The sequence below is a fragment of the Callithrix jacchus genome, chromosome 2 (genome assembly GCF_049354715.1).
Source record: "Callithrix jacchus isolate 240 chromosome 2, calJac240_pri, whole genome shotgun sequence".
Classification (NCBI taxonomy): domain Eukaryota; kingdom Metazoa; phylum Chordata; class Mammalia; order Primates; family Cebidae; genus Callithrix; species Callithrix jacchus.
The window spans coordinates 53,683,331-53,704,791 of NC_133503.1; the positions used below are offsets into that span (position 1 = coordinate 53,683,331).

Consider the following 21,461-nt stretch of genomic DNA (forward strand, 5'->3'; position numbering starts at 1 on the left):
GGAAAGGCCCGCGTGGCCTCTCAGCCCCTGCTACGGTGTTTACAGTCAAGACTAATGGGGTCCCATATTCACCCCGACGCTGGGACAAGGCGCCTGGGGCACGCCTGGTGCCCCGAGAGGCCCTGCCCCGGAGCTGCCCGGGGTCTCCTTTCTGGTTCCCAGGCAGAGAGCTCAAGCTCCAGGTGCGGAGAGCGAAAGCTCCAGGAGATCCGCGCTGGTCTCCCCGCCTCCTTCTCGGTGAGCGCCGCAGACCTGCAGGCGCTGCAGAGCGTGCGCTCCCTTGGGCAACCGTGGGAGCTGTTGGGAGACACGGAAGTGCTTAGCGCAGTGCCTAGCACACAGTTGCACGCAAACCAAAGTATTCGTACATAATTATTCCTGGACCTGTAAACGACTGCATTTGCCCGCCCCAGTTTAGCCCAATACGCATCCAAGACCCTTGGCAAACACACCGAATTTATACGCACCACACCTAGGCATGGCTGCACATGTGAAGACACTAAGACTGGCTCTCCTGCACAAGCGCCCGAATGAGCACGGATACACACACACACCCCATCCCTTTGCACAAATCCATATGCTCTCACAACTGTTTTGAGTGCTTTGTTGCTGGAGATAAAACCTAAATCCCTCAGTTTAACCTACAAGCAGTCACAAACTTATTTTACTCAGGTAGAAAAGAATAATAGCTGCCGTGACTTGCCAAGTCCTTGCTATGTGCTTGCAGCTGTACTAAGCAGACCGTCGTTAGCCCCTGCACAGCCTTGGGGCTCCGTATGAGTTGCTGCACTGCCACATGTACATCTATATGTTCAGAATTTCACATACACGAACGTATTCCAGAGCAACCCCCGCTTCTAAGCTACCCTGCCCCAGGCATAGTGTTCCTCTGTGTGCTAGGCCCCCTTTCCTCCCAATAACCCCTCCAAACCACTGTTTGCAGACACCAGTGTGCATACTAACCCCCAGACAAGCACGAACACCCACCCACAAAAACCTGAGCCCAGGCCCTCTGGGACTAATTCGTTTCCAGTTTTTGTTCTTCCCTGTTCCCATAAGTTATCCCGACCTGCCGTTCCAGTCTAAAAAATCTTTGTTCTTTATTCTTGAAATACATTCTTTAGCTGCCCGCTTCCCTTGATTTGAAGTTTGGTTTTGGTATTTATCAAAAGAAGAGGAGCAGGAACCAGAAGGCTTTCCACCTAGTAGAAACCAAGGGAGTCCGTGAGTGACCCGGGCTGATACATGACACAGGCTTCAGATGATTTCAGAAAATGTTTTATTAGTCAAGAGCATGGATACTGCTTTGGCGAAGGGAGGGAGCTGTGAGCGGTCACACAGACTTGAGGTAGAAAGGGGTTGGGGATCGCAGGATGAACAAACACCTGAGCACAACAGGCATGGTAGGTAGTTTAAATACATAAAAACTTTCCAACACAGGGAAAGCTTTTATTTAGATAGAAACAAAAAGGAAGGAAAAGAAGGAAGAAAAGAGAGAAAGCGTTTCCATTGGAACTAAACAGGAAGTGCAGCGACAAAAAGAAAAATAAAATAAAACCACCACTATTCAAAGAACAACAAAGGGCAGCCCTTCATCTTCCTACGTCTGGTTCTCTTTCCCAGGCAGAAAAGAATTGATTTCTTATTGCATTTTAATTAGAGGAGGGGGCGTCCGGGCGGATCTTTCGGAGGGACAACAGAGAAAGAGCCCGAAAGGGAAATGGGGGTGGGGATGGGGTTCTAAATTCGCCCCAGAAGGGCGGAAGAATGCGTTTTTGCGCTTTGGGGTTCGGCAGTCCCTCCTTCTGGCAAGGTGTCGCCAAGAGCCGCCCTCGGCGGGGTTGATATATATAAATTTCTCTTTCTCTTAATGTATTTAAAATTTTTCAAAGGACATTGCACGTGCGATCCAAGTGTGTGGTTGCAGCCGAAGACCTGCCGGCGCTCAGCAGAGGCTCCGCGGGATGCATGGCACCAGCCACCAGAGCCCAGAGCCTGGCGTTCGCCGCTGCCTTCCTCTCCTCCCGGGGCTCCAGGGGTGGCTAGCCTGGCCAGGTCCTCAGCGCGGGCCTCGCCTCACTGGTTTAACTCCAGCGCCCAGACTTGCTGCGGCCAGCCGGTGCGTCCTTTAATCCTCTTCTCGCCTGGGCCCAGGGCAGGAGGAAAGCCTTCGTGCTGCTGCTGCCAAAGGACACACACAAGAAAAGAGGCGGGAGAGACAAGTTTTAATTTTTCTGCTCCGAACGCCCGGCTTGGGGTAAGATGAGGGGCGGGGGGAAGGTGTCGGGAGCAGTAACTGGGAGTCTTTAAATAAGTGACGGATTTCTGTTTGCGAAATAGGCAAACAGGCTCGTAAATTTGCCTTTATGCGCGGAGTTCCTGGGACCCGGAATGGTGCTGGGCAGTTTCGGAACGTTTGGTAAGGAGAATGTTCTGCGTCTGGTGAAACTGACGCGCTCGCTGGTTTGGCTTTAGGAAACCTAAGGGAGAATCGCTGGGGGTTGGAAGGGAGGGGTGAAAAACCACGCATCTCCCGCTCTCGCTGCCCCCAACACACTTCCGCCAGCCTCCCAACCTGGTTTAAACAGCGGTGCTGGGATGCAGGCTTGGGGCCCCTAAGCCGGAGCTGGGAGCCTCAGATGAAGAAGCGAAAGAGCGGAAAGTCGGCCCGGCCTAGCGTCCTTCTTCCCGCTCTTTCAGCAGGAACGAAGCCTTGCTACTTAAAGGAAGCCACGACGCGTGGGGGATCAGGATCCGCCCAATAACAACGAGTGTCGAGGCGCCGCCCGGCCTGCACCATCCCCAGTCCGGCGCAGGCGCAGCCTTTCAGAAGCTCGATGCCTATCTGTCTTTCCCCGGTCCCAGGATGAGCTTTCCTCAGTTTACCACAGACCCTCACAAGTTAGATAAAACCCAGCGGGGCGCTTCAGTTGGCTCCATTCCGCTGCGGCCCTTAGGGCCCCAACCTAGAGAAACTAATTGGCCAGCCTGATAATCCAGCGCTCAGAGGCCTCCAGGCCGGGACACCCAAGCCGAGTGCCAGGAAGTGTCATCCTAACTAGAAAGGATCAAGAAGGCCAAGACGACACTGCGATCTCCAAAGCTAAAAGAAGTGGCTCTTATTTACATGCAAAGCCACTGAAGTTGTCCTCAGAACCAGTCCGTGGGAGTGGAACGCGCTCTGGACTGAGTAGAAGACCCGATCTGTTTTACCTTAGCTCCACCCCAGACTCCTCAGATAGGTGCTCTTTATGTCCTGAAGCACCCTATTTGCACAGTGATGGAAGTAAACAAACCTGTCCAGCAAAGGCCCTTTGAAAACAGGAAATGAGCCTGGGCACATAAATTCACACTCCAAGTAAAGAACTCTAACGTATATTCTTAACTTGGCTTCCAGGAGAGCCAAGTAATTAATCAGGATTTCTCTAAATTGGAAGCAAAATCTGTGGTGTGTGGCTTTTGGTGGGGGAGGGGGTCTGAGGCCCCAAACAGATTATTCACTCAGTATTACAAACTTTATCCCATACTACAAATGAATTATATGACGAATCTGACTCCCTCCACGCACAAGATCGCACACTGTGACCATCTCAGAACTCTTGCCAGCCTTTCCAAATCGGACACACGACAACACAGCCTCCTTCGACTGCATGCATGGCCTGACGGTGCTCACCGCGCCGGCACCCTTGGCTGGAGCGTGCGAGCCGCAGGACTCACCAGCTCCCTTTTCCGCTTGCTCTCGCGGCCGCTATCCACCTTCTTGAGTTCAGCCTTGAAGGCCTCGGGATCGCCAGACTGTGCATCCTTGGCCAGCACATCCATCAGGTAGGCGATGTAGCTGGTGGCCAGGCGCAGAGTCTTGATCTTGGACAGCTTGGTGTCGGCCGGCACGTTGGGGATGCACTCGCGCAGCTCCGCGAATGCGCTGTTAATGCTCTCCGTGCGTCTCCGCTCCTTCTTGGGTCCTGAGCCTTTCCGCCGGCCCAGGCGGCCTCCCAGCGCCTCCAGCCGCCCGGGGCTCTGGCCAGGCCTGGCGTCAGGACCGTAGGCGGCGGCGGCGGCGGCGGCGGCGGCGGCGGCGGCAGCGGCAGCGGCAGCGGGCGGTGGCCCGCCGGCAGGGAAGTCCGGGGCAGCGTCAGCCGGGCTCAGCAGCCAGCTCTGGAAGTAGGGCCGTTCCTGGTGACAGCGCGAGGCCGGACCGAAGAGGAAGGGCTCGTGGAGCATGGGGTGCGCAGGGTGCGGGTGGTGATGGTGGTGATGATGTGCGTAGCTACCCACGAGGTTCATGTTGGAGTGGCTCCAGGCCTGCGCCGCCAGCCCTATTAACACCGCTCCATGCGCCCCAAAGACTGCCGGGGGCTACCTGTGGCTCCAGAGCCGCGCGCTACTGAGCGCCGGCTTTGGGAGAGTCCGGGCAAGGCTGAAGATGAGACGCGCAGCCCACAGTCTTCTTGCCGGTTTCTGTCGTGGGCGAGGACGCCGATGCCCAAAGAACTGTTTAACCCTTCTGCGGACTCCCCTGCAGGATCTGGCTTATATAAGACCGCAGCTTTGATGTCAACCTCTCCCGGGAGCCAATGGCAGGGGGGCGGGGATAAAAAAAGGGGGGTGGCTGTCCCAGGTTTTACGCTCAGCCTGAGCTACGCTAGTCCGCCAGCGGGGACAGGGAACCGGCCCCGCCTCTGTCCCTCCCACTCAGTTCCCTGCTTGGGCGTGGGGGGCGGGGGGGGCGGCTGAGGTTGTTGAGGGCGCGGGCGCGGGGACTACATACTTGAGGCAAAGGCCTGCCAACGCCCTGGACTGTTGCTCCCACCCCCTCCCCATGGATCCAAGGAAAGGAATCCAGAATCACCAAGCGAAAAGGAGGCCTACCTCTAGAGCACGACCTTTGATTTTACAGATAAGGAAACTGAGGCTCAGGAAAAGAAAGGTTCTTGCTTCTAAGACTCTAGAAGTCTAAATAGGAATTCCGGCAGTTCCCAGTCTCGAGCTCCGACTGCCCCACTCGGCGTCAGAGATAGAAGACGAGAGGGCGCTGCAGAAGGCAGGATAGGCCCCTAACATTCTTCCCAAACACCTTCCAGCCCCCCACCCCCACCCCTTAGTCATCGGCTCTTTATGGCGAGACTGGGAGCCGCTTGTGCATGGGGTCGTTAACAGCCCGCCAATTCTGACCAAGCCGCAGGCTGACAGCTACTGACCAGCGAAGAAGCCTTTCGGAGGCAGGGGTAAGGGTGGGGAGAGAAGGAGGAGGCGGACTCCAAGCCCCTGCGTACCTACCGGTTTGTTCCCGGCTTGAGGGCCTGAGATCCACTCGGGCCTCCCAGGTGCCTGATCCAGTCCGAAGGCCAGCCTGGCTGGCGCAGAGACAGCCTGGCGTCCGCCTTGGCCGCGGGGCATCTGACCGGCAGGTCTCCTCTGGTCTCTCCCCAGACTCGCACCGAGACCTGGAAGCGCGGCTAGGTCAAGCCACCCTACCCAGATCATCATCACTCCGTAAGAATCTTTGTTTCTTTAAAGACTCCGGCCCGGAAGCTCACACAGCTAGACACCGGCATTCGGCGGTAGACGCACGCAGAGGGGACCACGACTTGCACAGCATCCTCGAGGCTCGTACAGGCAAAAGCAACGTCCGGCATATCTCTTGCACCCTAGCAGCCAACCCTCCGAGATTTCACGTTGGGGGTAGGGCCATTCCCTGCCGGCCCGACTCTCCCCACTGGGGGCTTTCCCCAGATTCACGTGGGAACCTGGGAATCCCGGGGTGGCGCCGCTTCAGGCTGCGTCGTTGTCTTACCTCCCGCTGTGCTTCCTTCCCGGCTGCTGTCCACGTACCTGGGTCCCTCATTCTCTCAACGTTTCTTAGCTCCTCTCCCTCGGCGGGGTAGACGGAGTGTGCCTCTCTCCAAAGCAAAGTCGAGGGGAGCGGGGGAAAAGAGAAGTTTATGTGAGTGCTCTTTTTAGAGGGCAAATCATTCATCCATTCATGCAACAATTATTTATTGACGCCTACTATGTGCCTGGCAAAGTTACTAGTCAAAAGGCTGAGGGAGAAAGACCCACTCTCTCCTTGAACAGATATGGAAAGTGAAGCCCAGAGAGGACGAGTGATTTTCCTCGAGGTCCGGTAGGGAGTGCATGAGTGGAATTCCACTCCTGGACAAGGGAGTGAATGAAGGGTGGGGGGTGACACACGGAGAGACGGGAACAAATGCCTAAGCCTGCTGGTTCCACCTGTGGGAGCTCAGCAGGGCTGTGAGTGAGCCCTGGAGGTGCATGGGGCCGGGGTGCAGGGAAGTCCTGGTTTTCTGCTCTAGGCGGGCTGGAAACCCCCCGCTCTCCCCGGCGCCTGGCGCCAGCAGCGCTGGGGTAGGGCAGAGCGCGGAGCAGGAGGCAAGCGGCGAGGGAGCGCTGGGCGCCCGCTGCTACGGCGGCTCTGCGGGGTCCCGAGCCTAGCCGGCCTAGAGGCGCCCCTAGAGAGAGCGCATGTAGAGAGAGTAATTACACTATCGAGAGAAGGACCTCGACCCGCAGTCCTCAACACACACCCAGTCTTTGTCCTAATCAGAGCACAATCTACAACCCTGCCTCTCATAGAGGCACACTAGGCCCTCTGATTAAACGTACACAGATGCATGCACCCGGGCTCACACAACTTTGCCGCCATACACTAAAGCCCATATCTTCATAAGACGCCCAAAAGTATGTGTATACTCACAATAATACACACACTCACAGCACACACAGCATTCATGCATTCCTAGGATTTTAAACATTGTCTCTCTGTCACCCACAGGGTACATACGCATCAGCTTCAGATGTGTTACAGCTAAGAGCTATTCCCAATCCTCCACGCAGGCATGCACAGAGACCAAAGTTATGTCGTAAAACACATAAATTCTGAATGCTACACAAATGCAGGGCTTTACACATAATCTCATAGTCACAATTAAAACCAGCTTGTATCTTCCTAAGATTCTCCACAATTGTATTCACAGCACAAACTTCCAAAATCCCATGATACATATTGTATATTTTCATTGTCACCACTAAGCCTTCAGTACACACATACACAGCCACAATTTCTACTGAATATGCACAGGTGCTCACAAATAGAGGATCTCACATTCTCACACATAACACACATACAAATATGTGGCCCACGCACCCACCGATATGAGTCCCAGTTGCTTTCATGATACTACACAGATCACTCAAGGTTGTATACACCCCTCATATATCTGGCCTGGTTAGCTTGGTGGGGAATGCATTATCAGTACTGGGTGAGGAGTCCCAATCCCATGAGACCCCTTGAGGGCCCCTGAGATGACCCGGCAGCCCTCCAGGGGTCTTAAAGAGCAGAGTGTCTCCAGCTAGCAGTGAAGTGCAAAGCACTGTTCCCCAACCCAGAGAAGGATTCAGTGCCATTTCTCAAGCAGTGCCCCCACCAGAAACTCAGCTGTAAGGCACCTCCTGAGGCTTGGGGTTGGGCAACCCCTAGCAGGATGACCTTGGGGGAGATTGAAGTACAGCTAGGCTCTAGACTCTGCCTTTTGGGAGACCCCAAAATGCTTTACTCCAGTCCAAGGACAGCAGCAGAACTTCCGGGAAGGTGGGGACCCTGTAAGGTTGTTGCCTATCTCTACCCCAGGCAATAGTGTAGGAGGAGGTCTGAGACATAGAATTTCAGCTAAAATTGCTTTAGGATGACAGACAAGAGATGTGACAGGCAAGATGTGACAGGCTTTGCCTAGTTAGCACTTCACTTTGTTCCTTTTCAGTTCTGAGCCTCAGTTTCCCCATTTGCAGAAGAAGGGAATAGGATTGATAGTCTGGAATTCCCAGCTCCCCACTGTCTCAGGGACCCTGCCATGGTTCCTCTTGGGACTTAGCGCTCAGCTCAGGGGTCCCCACAGGAGGACTCCACCTTCCTCTAGCCTATCTCAACAGACCAAGGACTTGCACTTCCAGGGTCCTAGTCCCACACCTCACCCCACCTGCAGCCTCCCCTTAACCCACCTTGCTCACCTAAAGAGTGCCTTCAGGAGGTTTGGTCTTCTCAACATTTTCAAATGGAGGCTTCTCCGTTCTTCCCCAGTTGTGCTGGTGAGACAGGCGGGGGAACTCTTCTTTACCCTGCTTTACAAAGTACAGGGCTTACAAACATAAAGCACATTCCACCTTGCTGTGGAATCGGGCCCAGTGGGTTAAAGCTGGATACATTATTCCTCCCTCTGTGAAGCTTCTATACCTCAGTTTTCTCTTCTGTAAATTGGAGGACAATAATCTCTGTAAAGGGCTGGCCTAAGACTAAGCACAAGGCTCTCAGCCCAGTGACAGTTGCCTGGATAAATGGTGGCTCCGTTTTTAGGAATATTAATTTCACAGGGGTGGAAACCGAGTTACATGCCGCCACAAGATTACAAAGCTCTGGATGGGGAGAAGAGACCAGGACAGTGATCCTCCTTGCAGGGCTCTGTTCTCACCTGACCTAGCTGCTTCCGACTGCCTTAGGGTCCTTCCCATTCCCTACTGACCTTGTACAAGCCATCGTAAGGCTGGAGGTAGAGAGATGTCGCCAGGCACCAGGCGTAGGAATTGTGTTGCCAGAGACCCGAACTCCAGTTCCAGATTCCACCCTCCACCCTCATTTCCTTCCCTAAATGACTTGGTGGGGGGTGTGGTCTGGCCACCTACGGGACTCAGTTCCCTCATCCATAACAGTGGGACAGCTGTACCCCGGCAAGGCGAAGGTCCCTCAAGCCTGGACGTTCTGCAGTGGTGAGGTCCGCCTCTTGCCCTCTCCCCTCTTCTCCCCTCGCCCCTACCCGCGACCCCCCGACTGGCAGGCCTCTAGGAGCCCAGGCCGCGGCGCCTACCGCAAAACCTTCTCCCGCCGCGTCCCGTGACCTTGACGCCACGGGCAATCCCCGCACTGGACCCCTTATCTAAATAGGGCAGTAAATCAAGGACCTGTCAAGGCCCGGGTAATTACAGGAACTCCATAAAAAGGACCCGGCCGGCCGCCTGTTTATATTAGCGCGGTGTAAAATATTCTCGCTGTCTTGGGGAATCGCGTCGCGCAGTAACGCGCCATAAATCAGCCCGCGGACCATTTACCCCGCAGCTTGAGCGCGCAAATCCCTTAAACATTTCTCTGCCGTATCTAAAGAGGACCTAGGATTTTCCAATCTGGCCCAGCCTGCTCCCCTGGATGGTGGACAGTCGGGGCAGGGAAGAGATAGGCACGAAGTGGATTGTTTCTGGGAGTGCCAAGGTTCTGTTTGCAGACAGAAACGAGCCCAGAGAGGGGAAGGAACTTTCCAAAGGGCACACAGTCAATGGGTGGCAGACGCGCGGCTGGAGCCCACATCTCCAGAGACCAGGGGTGAACAGCGATCTCTGTCTCCCCTTTTTACCTTCTTTCCTGAGATATATGGTCAGGCCAGAGAGGGTCCAAGCAGAAAGTGACGTTCTTTGCCTTTTGGCTAGGAGGTTCCTGAGCTTCCTGCCATTGTGCACAGAATTATGTGTCAATGCTTTTCTTCGCAACCGTGGCCTCATATTACTGGTAAAACACAGACCCAGAAGATGGGGAGGGCCTTGCCCAAGGGCACACAGCTAGAAATCAAAGACCCTCCACTGCCAAAATAATTCATTCTGGTTTACCTCCTCCCCATACTTTCCTAAAGAAAAATTAAGAGAGTGCCTGTGCATATGTGTGTGTGGCTGTGTGTGGGGGGGGGGGCGGGGAACAATTGTACTCATTCTTAGTTCTTTAACAGGCCTCAAAAACACAAAATCTATTTAAGGTAAACTTGCTGCTGCTCATTGTCCAATGAGTAACATACATCAAGCTTATGGAAAAAGAATATTAAAGTTTCTATCCTCCCTCTGGGCTGGGACCTGAGGATTCAAGGGAGAATTAAACATGTATGTGTTTTCCCCCACTTTTTCTGTCTTCCTTCCCCCATTCTCTTTCTCTTCCGAAGCCCGTAAATGACAATGTGTTTACATAAGTTTTTATGTCGTCTGAGCTTCGTCCCGGCTCCGTTTCCTCCTCTGTGTATTTTCCGCACAGAGAGATGTCTGCTTCGGGACGCGTTCAATCTAAACAGAACCCGGTCTGATTTGAAAATGTATTTATTTGAAAAATCGTAACTCACGGTTTTGGTGAAAACGGCCCCCAAATTTATGGGATCGCTTGGGGAGCGGCGATTGTAAATCAAAAAACACTGAACACCCCCCTCCCCCGTCTCCGAAGCAGCTTGATCAGGTTCTTCAGAACACCAAAAGACCCGTATCCGCCCCGTCGACCCTGCGGCCCTCTTAGGCCCTCCCTGCTCCCATCCCTCACAATGGTTAGTTGCGAAGTCAGTAGCAGGCAGGTGGATTTTACTCCGGTTTCTTTTACCCTGTCCCGTTGCTTTCAGGGCAACTTCATTCTGGTCAGCTTCACAGCACTCAGTTTCAGGCCACCTGCTAACGAAGTTCTGCTGTGCACCAGGCTGTTTTAGGTATATTGGGAGGTGTTTGGTTCCTTGAATGCTGGTTAGTTTCCTGGGGCTCGGTTGCTCCCCGGGTCGGGTCCAGTGGCTTGTAGCCGATTCCTAGCCCACTGATCAACTGCATGCCGAGCCGTTTCATGCCAAGAGGCTTATCTCCACTCAGTGTCATAAAGGTCATTTTCACTGCCTGACTGTTGCATCCCTAGCCAGGAGAATTATTTCCTTTCCTAGTCTAATCTGAATTCTGCATCAAGGCCTGAATCAACCCACTTAACCTATCTCCTGGAGCCTCCTGTGAGCAGAAGCCAGCTGAGGGCTGGGAAAAGGCTAGAGCTGGGATGGCTATCCAAGGACAGATGCTGCTGGCCACATAGGTGGGGAGTCTTTGCCAGAGACACACCGAGCAGAGCTGGACACACGGAGACTTCATGAGCAAACATTGAGTCTACTTTCTCCCGGAATGTAGGACTGAGCCACATCTCCGTCTTGCTTGCTAAGGAACATGCGTTTCTCTGGCAGAGTTCCTATGGGGCACAAGGCAAGCTGTTTACTCCAGACTCATCCATCCAAGTCCTGCTATCTCAGGAACAGGGTTTGGAGATTCATTCAAACTTCTGTGCTCTTTTCTCCAAAAGAGCATGCGGGGGAGCCAAGCAGTTCTGAAGTCTGCCAGAGCATAAGGGTTACTAGCAATGGGTTGTGGGGATGGACTGGTGGCTGGCTATATTTAATGGTGAAAACACTGGGCTCCTCAACCCTTTCCTTCTGCTCACAGGCTTTCAGAAACAGTCCGTGTGCAAGAAACAACTATATCATTATTAGCCTTATTATTTAAAATGGGGCCAGGCCACATCCATCATCTTTCCCATAATGGTCAATTGTAAACACACTTTAAAAGACAAAAACAAAAACGGGATTTAATGTTGACACTGGGAAAATGCTTAGCAATGCTGGCATTGCTGGTGAATTGGCAGGCTCTCTGGTCTTTTGGGAGAGAAGTTAAGTGCTCTGAGAGGTGGGTTTTTTTTGTTTTGTTTATTTTTTGTTTTGTTTTTTTCCATTGAATATCTAAATCCCTCAGGAGTCTCCTTTGTCTCTTCAGTTTAATGGGGGAAGTCCTTCGTTAAAAAGTCAAGGATGGATAGAAGAGCCTCAGCACGGGAAAGAGAGACGAGAGTGGAGTAAGAACCCTGCAAGCTCGGTAAACTGTTTTGATCCTCTTCATTACCATGGTCGATCTTTCCAGCACCTTTCTGGATTTCAGCCTTTTTCTTCCTTATGATTTCTGCACTGCAGCTCATTTTTGCTCTGGAAGGGAAGGGTGTAAAGAGAGGTGAATGACAGAAAAAACCAGAAATTAGGAAAAACAAGTGTCATGAATGGGGACTGAAGAAACGGGAGCACACTTCGGTTTTCACTTCATTATCAACTATTAGAGCAAGTTCCCTTCCAGAAAGCCTGGGTTTAAGCAACTCTTCCCAGTGTGAGCATTGCTCCCTAGCCACATGGATACCCCCATCACCTCACCCACACACACCAGAGGATACAAGATTGTTCTCATTAGCTTCCTAAAACCTACCCAGAGCACGGCTCGAAGAACAAGAAGTAAGAGTGGAACTCAGCCTCAAACTCAAACCAACTGTTGGAGGTTATTGAATTCATTTTCATCTATACAAGCAAGGCCCCAAAAAAAGTCTATTAAAAAAAAAAAAAAAAAGGTGGCAGGAGAAGAGAGAACAGAAAGGAAAGCCCCAGAAACCAGACCAGAAATTAATGTAATTACCTCTTCTCCCCTGCCATAAATTCCGCAGAGGAAATCAAATCTTTCTGTGTATGTGTATAAAAACCAATCAGTCTATGGAGCTCGCCAAAATGCATTATGTCTCAAACTGGGTATTCTAATTGAATGAGTCTGAATGTACCAGTCAACCAGGCATCAATGGAGCCAGGTTTTTCCAAGGGCGTTTGCCACGGAGTCAGAGAGGATAAACATTGGTTGGAACCACACACTAATCAGCTTGCTTGCGGAAGGGACCCTCTCTGAGCCTGGAGGAGATCTATGGAGCCTGGGTGCTGGCAGATGCATCCTAACATTTTGCATCAGATTGTAATGGAATATTTCTCATAAACAGCCAAGTGTCTCTCCCAGCCACTCAACTGACATGTTTTTTGTTGTTTAAGTTCAGATCTGACAGATGATGATAACCTGGAAAAAAGAGAGGTTACAAAATGCTGAGGGCTGTGGGGCTGGGGAGTGTAAAGAGCGCCTGCTCAAGAATTAGGACAGGGCTGTGATTTGTAGGGCCCGGAAAAGACTGTTATGCAACCCACGGCAAGCGGGGTGGCTGGGAGACGGGCCTGGAAAGTGATCGAGCGGGAGCGGAGAAGTGCTCAGCCACAGGAGCTCTGGGCTGCTTGCTTCAAGGAAATATGCCACTTGTATTGCATTTCATTTTGTGAGATGGAGAATGCTCCCTCCCCCTCACCACTCTCTCCAGGCTCTCAGTGCTTTTCCCTCTCTCTGGGGCACACTGATTTATAGCACCTGTTAAAAACACATAATGAATGCAATTAGCTGTGGCACTAGAGAGAAAAAAGGTAGGAGTTGGCTTTATTCTAATAAAAGATAAATGTGTTTGTTTTCATTAACTTCGTTCATTAATTTAAATTTCTGAGACCAGTTTTAAGTCGCTGCTGCTTTCTTTGCCATTAGCCTAATAGGTGTTAGTTCTCCAACTTTAGTGGGTGTCACATGGGGAACATGTTTGGGGAACATGTTTCAAATGCAGGGAACCCCTGTAGGTGAGGAGTGAGCATGAGATCTGCATTTTCAAGAAAGCTCAGTAGCAGATTCTGATGCAGGAACCATGCCTCTGAGAATATGATTTATATAGATTTAGTCGGTACTCAAGAGTGGCCTATTTACCAAGGAAAATTCTTCTCCTTGTTAGCTGTGGCATTCTGTCCAAGCCAATATACATACATAGTTAAATATGATACATGACTATTGTGAAAAATTAGAAAATACAGAGAAACATAGGAAGGAAGTGAAAATTTCCTTGATCTTTACAAGCTATTTACATTCTCTGGGCTGCAGTTTTCCAGCTTTCTCTGCCAAAGCCTACAGATTCCTAGAGGGAGCAGCTCTATCTTCACTGTCCTACTTCTACCACCCAGCACCTATCTAGCACATAGTAGGGCCTACACAAATATTTGATGAAAGAAACAATTGTTAAGTGACACTGAGATTACATGACCTCTAAAGTCGCCATCAACCCTAATACTCTGTTTTTCATTCTCGGCTCTAAGAAAAAATATATAATTGCACAAACTCAGATATATTTGTCACTTGGACTCCTGACATTCAAACATGTATATGTTTTTTCTCTATGTCTTGTCACTTGATCTGACAGCTTTCTGCCTGTTCTATCTGATAATAGTTTAGGGTTGTCCTTGCCCGAGGCAGCCCAGCTATCAGCATGGGTTGGAATTGAGTGGGGCAGTCCCCACCTTGTACCAAACAGAACAGTCTGAGTCAGTTTCTTCAGACTCCAGCAAAATTGCAGGCAGAACCAGAAACAGAATAGTTGGGCTTTTTCAGTTCACAAATGTGTAATTCTTTCCCAAAGCCTTGAAGAAACCTCCCACTCTGCCTCACAGTTCACTAAAAGACAGCTGCTGGCTAAGGTCTTCCTATGTGTGGTACACTTTACAAACATTTCTTATCTCATCATCACAGCCTTTACCGCCATTTTACAGATACGGAGTTAATGTTGAGTTTCCTCAACAAGGACATGGGAGAAACAGGATTCAAACCCAAGTCTTCCTGACTTTGAAGTTCTTGCTTTCAACCACTACAATTAAGGGTGTGTGTGTGTGGGGGGGGTAATTAAAATGCTAAAAAAATTTAAATTCTCTGATAATATTATCATAGCAATAATTAATTATGATAAATAACTTTTTTTTTTTTTGAGATGGAGTCTTGCTCAGTCCCCCAGGCTGGAGTACAATGGTGTGATCTTGGCTCACTACAACCTCTGCCTCCCAGGTTCAAGCAATTCTCCTGTCTCAGCCTCCCAAGTAGCTGGGATTACAGGCATCTGCCACCACACTCAGCTAATTTTCGTATTTTTAGTAGAGGCAGGGTTTCACCGTGTTGGCCAGTCTTGTCGCAAGCTCCTGACCTCAGGTGATCCTCCTGCTTCAGCCTCCCAAAGTGCTGGAATTACAGGCATGAGTCATGGCACCCAGCCAATAACATTTATTATATTGTATTATTATTTATTATATTTATTCATAATAATGTATTATAAATATGTTATAATAAATAACAACAATAATTAAAGAAGATATGAACCTATCACCCAAACAATGTGCTCTGTTTTATTCCTTCATCACAAACACTATATCCTAAGAATCCTTTCTGCAGCTGGCACGGTGGCTCACGCCTGTAATTCCAGCACTTTGGGAGGCTGATGAGGTGGGAGGATAGCTTGAGACAAGGAGGTCAAGGCTACAGTGAGCTATAATCACACATGACAGAGTAAGACTCTTTCTCAAAGAAAAAAAAATCCTTTCTGCTATGTGAGCCCGTGTTCATCAGTTTTAATAGTAGCATCAGTTGCTCATCACATTGCATCTATTTGACTTGTCACAATGAGGTTATAAACCCCATAAAGAGAGGAGCTGAGTCTGTTCTATTGACTAATGTACCTCCAGCACAATACTTTTACAGAGAAATCATTCAATAAATGTTTGTTGAATAAGTGAACAGTAACTTGCTTGATACAAACAATTCTGGGGAGATGCTACTGGCAACATTGTCACCCAGGAGTCAATCATACAATACAACCCTTCCACTTGGTGGGTGCTTAGGAAGGAATAATCTTTTAGGAGGAGAGATGGGACATAATAGATGCTTAATACACATATTCATTGTTTGATCATTGTAAATACATTTTTTAGTAATGGCTTTATTAAGATATAATTCACATCAAGTGCATACATTTCCAAAAAACTTTTTATTTTGCAGTAATTCTATGCAGAAAAGTTGTAAAGATAATACAGAGAGTTCCTGTATAAACTTCACCCTTCAGTTTCTTCTAAGGTCACCTTCTTACACAACCATGGTACATTTATAATAACTAAGATACTAACATTAATACAATACTATTAAAATAAACTTTAGACTTTATTCAGATGTCACCAGTTTTTTCTTTTACGCCCCTTTTCTGTGTGAGGAAGCAATCCAGGAAACCATTTCACATTGAGCACAATTATGTTTGCCAAGCTGATTCTACCATGGTCAAAAAATCACCTTTGACCAGCTGATGTTTTTCCCAATTATCAGCTGCAGGAATTAAAAAAAAAAAGTCTCACCCAAATTAGCAAAATGGAAGAAAAACAGATTCTCCACCTTAGTTAAGTTCCTTGCTGCCTCCTTCATAAGGAAGGCCAAAGCTTTTCACAGCTTTGTGTGCCCTCATTATGTGACCCAAGTTACTTACCAAGGAGAAAATGTTCTAGGGGTTTGTGTAATCCTAAGTCATCTGTGAGGTCCTAAGTCGTGTGCCTACTGCCAGTGCTGACAGTGCTCGGAGTCAGACCTCAGTCAAATTCACTGGGATGATGAGTCTTGGATTCCAGAATTCATACTTTGCACCTATTCCCATATGTATTTTTAGAGTAAACTTGTTGGGAGAAAAACGAATATGATCTAATGTTAAGTAAAAGGGAAGGCCACAGATTCAACACATGGGGCTGCTACAGCTCTGTCAAAATACGAATAGGAAAGAAAGAAGATACCCAAAGCAATTGTTGGCATGTTGGGATGGCAGGATTATCGATAATATTTTTGTCTTTCCTACATTTTCTAAACTTATTGTCATATTGTATTTCGCTTGTTGTGACGCTAATTTTTATAATTAAAAAATAAAGTTATACTCAAACTAAATATACAGCTTAAAATATAACTCCTCTGAAAGGAGACAGTCAATGAGGAAAAGTGCCTAGGACAAGGCAACAAATGCTGGCAGCAACAGCCGCGTTTATTTGGTAATGAATGTTCAATAAATATTTGTTGGAATGCATCAAGTAATTTACAGGGATTATCTCATTCAATCTTCAAGAGTGCTTCAGGAGAAAGTGCAGTTATCACCCCTATTTTGCAGGTAGAGTAACTGAGGCCCAGAGAATTTAAGTAACTTGTTCAAGGTTCCCTAGCTGGTAGGGGACAGAGCTGCAACTTGAACCCATTAAGTCTCCAAACACAGTTACAGAAAAATGGGAAAAGAGGGAGAGAGAAAAGAAAGATATGAGAAAAAATTGTTTCATCAGTGAGAATAGTTAGACCAGTGAAATGGATGTCTGGGATGCTTCACCCAGGGGACTAGTTAAAAACGCAGAATCTTGGCCCCATCTCAGACCTACTGAATCAGAATCTGCATTTTAAAAACATTCCAAGGGACTCATATGCACATTCAAGTTTGAGAAGCCAAGATAGTTAATATGGAATCTGTTTGGGAAAAATAATTTACACACACACATATTATATATATACATACTTGTATTTATATCAGCTGGTATTACCTTGCTAAGAAATTGGGGTGTAGCTACACAAATCAGTGTTTTCGAAGTGCAAGTGATGGCTGTTTTGTGGATTGTGAAAAATCTTAATGGATTGCAATCAGAAACTAAAAAAACATAAATAAAAATTATCAGAGTGCATCTTATGAAGAAAGGGTACATTATTTCATGTGTGTGTAGGGGGTAGGGGGTATACTGACTCTTGAGGTAAAATGTCTACCTCATGTCCTCTCCATCAGAAAAGTTGTGACTGGCCTTCACACGGTGGCCAGTGACAGCCATGAGATTCTTTTTTTTTTTTTTTTTTTTTTTTTGAGACTGAGTCTTACTTTGTAGCCCAGGCTGCAGTGCAATGGCCCAATCTCGGCTCACTGCAACCACTGTCTCCCAGGTTCAAGTGATTCTCCTGCCTCAGCCTCCCAAGTAGCTGGGATTACAGGGGTCTGACACCATATCTGGCTATTTTTTGTTTTTTTAGTAGAGACAGAGTTTCACTATGTTGGACAGGCTGGTCTTAAACTCCTGACCTCAGGTGATCAACTCACCTCGGCCTTCCAAAGTGCTGGGATTGCAGGCATGAGCCATGAGATTCTGAGCTGACATTTAGAAGTGTGGTAGATTTGTTTCCTAACTGATTTAGATTTTAAAACTCTGAATGAAATCAGAATTGAGTGGAGAAGGAGGGTGAATGTCTCAGAAATTGTCTATCCCAGCCACCTCTCTGTCAAGGTGCAGAAACACAGGCCCAGAGAGGAGAGGGATTTGCCCAAGGGCACACAGCAAAACTGGGACTTTGGAGAGAGGAGTGTAACAATGTCAAGTCTTTCATTCCTTTTTTGTCTCAACCATGAAAGTCTTGGGGGCTGGTGGGGCCTGGCCTGGAGGCCAGGCAGCCGGGGGGACATGACTCTGGAATGTGTTGGGGAAACAAGATGCCTTCTCCTCTAGACCTGACAAGCCAACAGGACTAGGTGTGGCAAGAAAGGGCTCTGGTTATCTGCCTCCCCACCGTTTCGTTTGGTCTGTCAACTCCAGCAGCAAAGTGCCCCAAATGTGTGAGGCTTGATAAAGATGGGAAGGTAAGAGGGTGAAGGTAGTGGGACAACAGGGACCAGAGCTTGAGAGGTGTCCCAGGGCCTCTGTCTCTGTTTCCTCCAAGAGTCTGGGAATCCAGCAGGATACCCCTCTCTCCTCACAGCCTTCCCCCTACTCAGAGATTACGGCCAAGACCCTTAACTTCTCTGGGGGGCTGTGTCTTCTTCATTTCAAGATGGGACAGGATAAATCCTTAATACTAAAATCATAAAGCAGAGGATTTCGACTTTGAAAAAGAAGTCTATCATCTTATTCTTCCTTTTGCATTATTTTTTAATTCAAAAAGTAATATGGACTGGGCCTGGTGGCTCACGCCTGTAATCTTAGCACTTTGTGAGGCTGTGGTGGGAGAATTGCTTGGGCCCAGGAGTTGGAGACTAGCCTGGGCAACATAGGGAGGCCTCATCTTTACAAATAATAAAAAAGTTAGCTGGATGTAGTGGTGTGCCCCTGTAGTCCCAGCTACTTGGGAGGCTGAAGTGGGAGGATTGCTTGAGCCAGGAGGTTGAGTCTGCAGTGAGCTGTGACTACACCACTGTGCTCCAACCTGGGTGACAGAATAAGACTCTGTCTCAAAAACAAAAAAACAAACAAACAAAAAGTAATACAGAGAACTTAAGGATTAATAAAGCATCCATAATCTTTCTAACCCCAAATCACTGTTACCTTAGGATGTGTATATTGCCAAAATAGGGTCAGAGTCTATTCTGTTTTCCTTTTCTCACTTAGCAATGAGTGGTTGGCTTTTTTTTTCCAGGGTGGGGGTGTCAATGAATATTATTTGCTTTATGTTACCTAGATATTTGATGATAATTATTGATTATTGTTAGGTTTTCTAAAGGTGTGATAATAACATTGTACCCATGCTTTTAAAAAAGAGTCCTTTTATTCAGAAGTACCCATTGTCTGTAGGTTGGGGGGGAAAAAAGAGCCCTTTTAGAGACAGTGACAAGGGTGGTGGAGCACCGGGTGGTCAGGCTGCCTGACTGTCCAGCTGAGCTTGGGCGTCTGGACCGTGAAGGTGGGACTGCCTGTTCTGAGTGGCAAGTTCCCCTTTCCGGCTGCCCGCCATTCATAGCATGTCCCCCAGAACCCCAGGAAGTGGGGAGCACAAGCAGGGCTGGCTTAGAGAAGACGAGGTCCCCAATGCTCAGGCCATGGATGTCTCAGCCCACTCCTCTATTGCTGGACAACCGCTGGGTCTAGCGGCTGGGAGAAGCAGGCCAGAGCCTTCCAGGGCCTGGGGCCCAGGGACCTAGGAGGATGAGCTGGTTCTTTCCCCTGACCACCAAGAGCACCTCCTCCTCCACAGCTGGGTCCCCCGGTGGCCTCGCCAGCCTCCAGAAGAAGAAGCAGTGCCTGATCGAGTCCTTCTGTAACTCACACTCCAGTATAGCTGAAATACAGAAAGATGTGGAATACAGATTGCCATTCGCCATAAACAGACTGACAATTAACATTCATATATTGCTTCCTCCATAATTTCCTCAGGAAAAACCATTGATCAGTGTTTATCCACCAATACGACATCACTTAATGCATAAACAAGGAGTGTATGCTACCTCTCCATTAGGGAGCAATTTTACGATGCACTCAGATCTTGGAAAAATTATTTAGTCTGTTGAATGAGTTTTGGAAGAATCCTCCAGTTTTAGCTCCTATTTCAACAGCATTTCCTTACCTCTACAGTAACCCAAGTGGGATGCCTTCTTATGCTTCTCGTTTTCCATTTCTTCCTCTATATCCCCCACAAGAAGCAAACACAAGTATCTCTTCTTTATCTGTTGCTAACACTGTTTCTTCTTCAACAACAAGTCATACCACAGCCAAGCCCGCCCCTCCTTCATTTGGCATCCTTTCAGATCTGCCGTTACCTGTTCCCACAATGGACATTTCAATACCAACAAGCCAAAATGGTTTTGGTTACAAGATGCCAGATGTCCCTGATGCATTTCCAGAACTCTCAGAACTAGGTGTGTCACAACCCACAGATATGAATGAATAAGAGAAGGTATTACTAGAACAGTTTCTGACTTTGCCTCAACTAAAACAAATTATTACTGACGAAGGTGAGTTAGTAAAAGGTATTGAGAATCTAGCAAGAAAAAAAATCTCCTTTTGGAGCCCAGCTTGGAAGCAGAAAGACAAACTGTTTTAGGTAAGTATGAATCACTTACACAAACGGAGTCTACTTTCAGAAAGAAGAAGCAAAAGCAGCAAGAACTTAGTGAGAGCTGTAGTGCCAGTGCCCTCCAGGCAACGCTGAAAGTAGCTGCACACAAAGCTAAGGGAGAACCTGATAATATTGCAGAAGATTTCTTGGAAGGAAAAATGGAAATAGATAGTTTTCTCAGGAGCTTCGTGAGAAAGAGAACAACTTGCCATTGCAGAAGAGCCAGGGAAGAGAAACTTCAGCAGGCAATAGCAATGCACACACAATTTCATGCTCCATTACAGACATACACTGCCAAATGAAAGAAATTAAAGCCTCATCCTCAATATTAGGTAACAAAGTTTCTTTTTTTTAAATTTAAGTTTAATTACTTTTAAGTTTAGATGAAAGAAGGCCCCCAAAGTTTCTAAGAGTGGACAGCTACAAGAATGGCATGAAGTAAGTCATGCTATAAAAAGGTGAAAGCCATTACCACTATATTCTACGTATTTATCGTTTTAGCTGGGTATTCCCTATCACATACAGTATATTGCAGAAAATGAATAAAAATTCCTTGTACTTAATTTGGGAACTGCTCAGCAGAGAATGCTCAAGTTTCATATTCTATTCTTATTTCTTTTTTTCGGATCAAAGTTTATATTCTAAAAGAATTGCACCTGCTTTATTTTTTACATTAGCAGAGTACTTTCATATCATAGTTCTCTAATATATTCTATTTTTAAGTATGATGGCCCGCCATGGTGGCTCACACCTGTAATCCCAGCACTTTGGAAGGCCAAGGCAGGTGGATCACCTGAGGTCAGGAGTTTGAGGCCAGCCTGACCAACATGGCAAAAACCCCATCTCTACTAAAAAATACAAAAATTAGCTGGGCGCAGTGGCAGGCACCTGTAATCCCAACTGCCCAGGAGGCTGAGGCAAGAGAATCACTTCAACCCGGGAGGCAGAGGTTGCAGTGAGCTGAGATCGTGCCATTGCATTCCAGCCTGGGAGATGGAGCAAGACTCCATCTCAAAAAATACATATAATCAACACAATTACATTTTTTCCTTTACATATACTGCCACACTCTCTCCAAATCTGTCATATTAGAGAGATCA

At 48.2% G+C, this 21,461-nt stretch overlaps 1 protein-coding gene and 1 pseudogene across 2 annotated transcripts; one reads left to right on the forward strand and one right to left on the reverse strand.

Annotated features, from left to right (window-relative positions):
• Nucleotides 1-1,265: 1,265 nt before the first annotated feature.
• Nucleotides 1,266-4,511, reverse strand: HAND1 (heart and neural crest derivatives expressed 1). Of its 2 annotated transcripts, none has more exons than XM_009002904.5 (2): nt 3,718-4,511; nt 1,266-2,178 (listed from the first exon to the last, which is right to left on the reverse strand). In XM_009002904.5, the coding sequence occupies exons 1-2, from the start codon at nt 4,285-4,287 to the stop codon at nt 2,077-2,079; spliced, it is 672 nt and encodes a 223-aa protein (XP_009001152.2). In that variant the 5' UTR covers nt 4,288-4,511; the 3' UTR covers nt 1,266-2,076. The 2 variants fall into 2 exon arrangements, with proteins under 2 accessions (XP_009001152.2, XP_002751924.2); XM_002751878.6 differs by having other exon boundaries at nt 1,266-2,181.
• A 14,940-nt stretch (nt 4,512-19,451) lies between these two features.
• LOC100392380 (vacuolar protein sorting-associated protein 37A pseudogene) lies at nt 19,452-19,979 on the forward strand (annotated as a pseudogene).
• Nucleotides 19,980-21,461: the final 1,482 nt, after the last annotated feature.

What these genes read in the sequence shown, in the direction of transcription:
- HAND1 (XM_002751878.6), bottom strand. Translation starts at nt 4,287, where the DNA reads ATGAACCTCGTGGGTAGCTACGCACATCATCACCACCATCACCACCCG. An exon ending in GCAAGCGGAAAAGGGAGCTG is followed by an intron (nt 2,182 to 3,717) that starts GTGAGTCCTGCG and finishes GTCCTTTGGCAG; the next exon opens with CAGCAGCACGAAGGCTTTCC.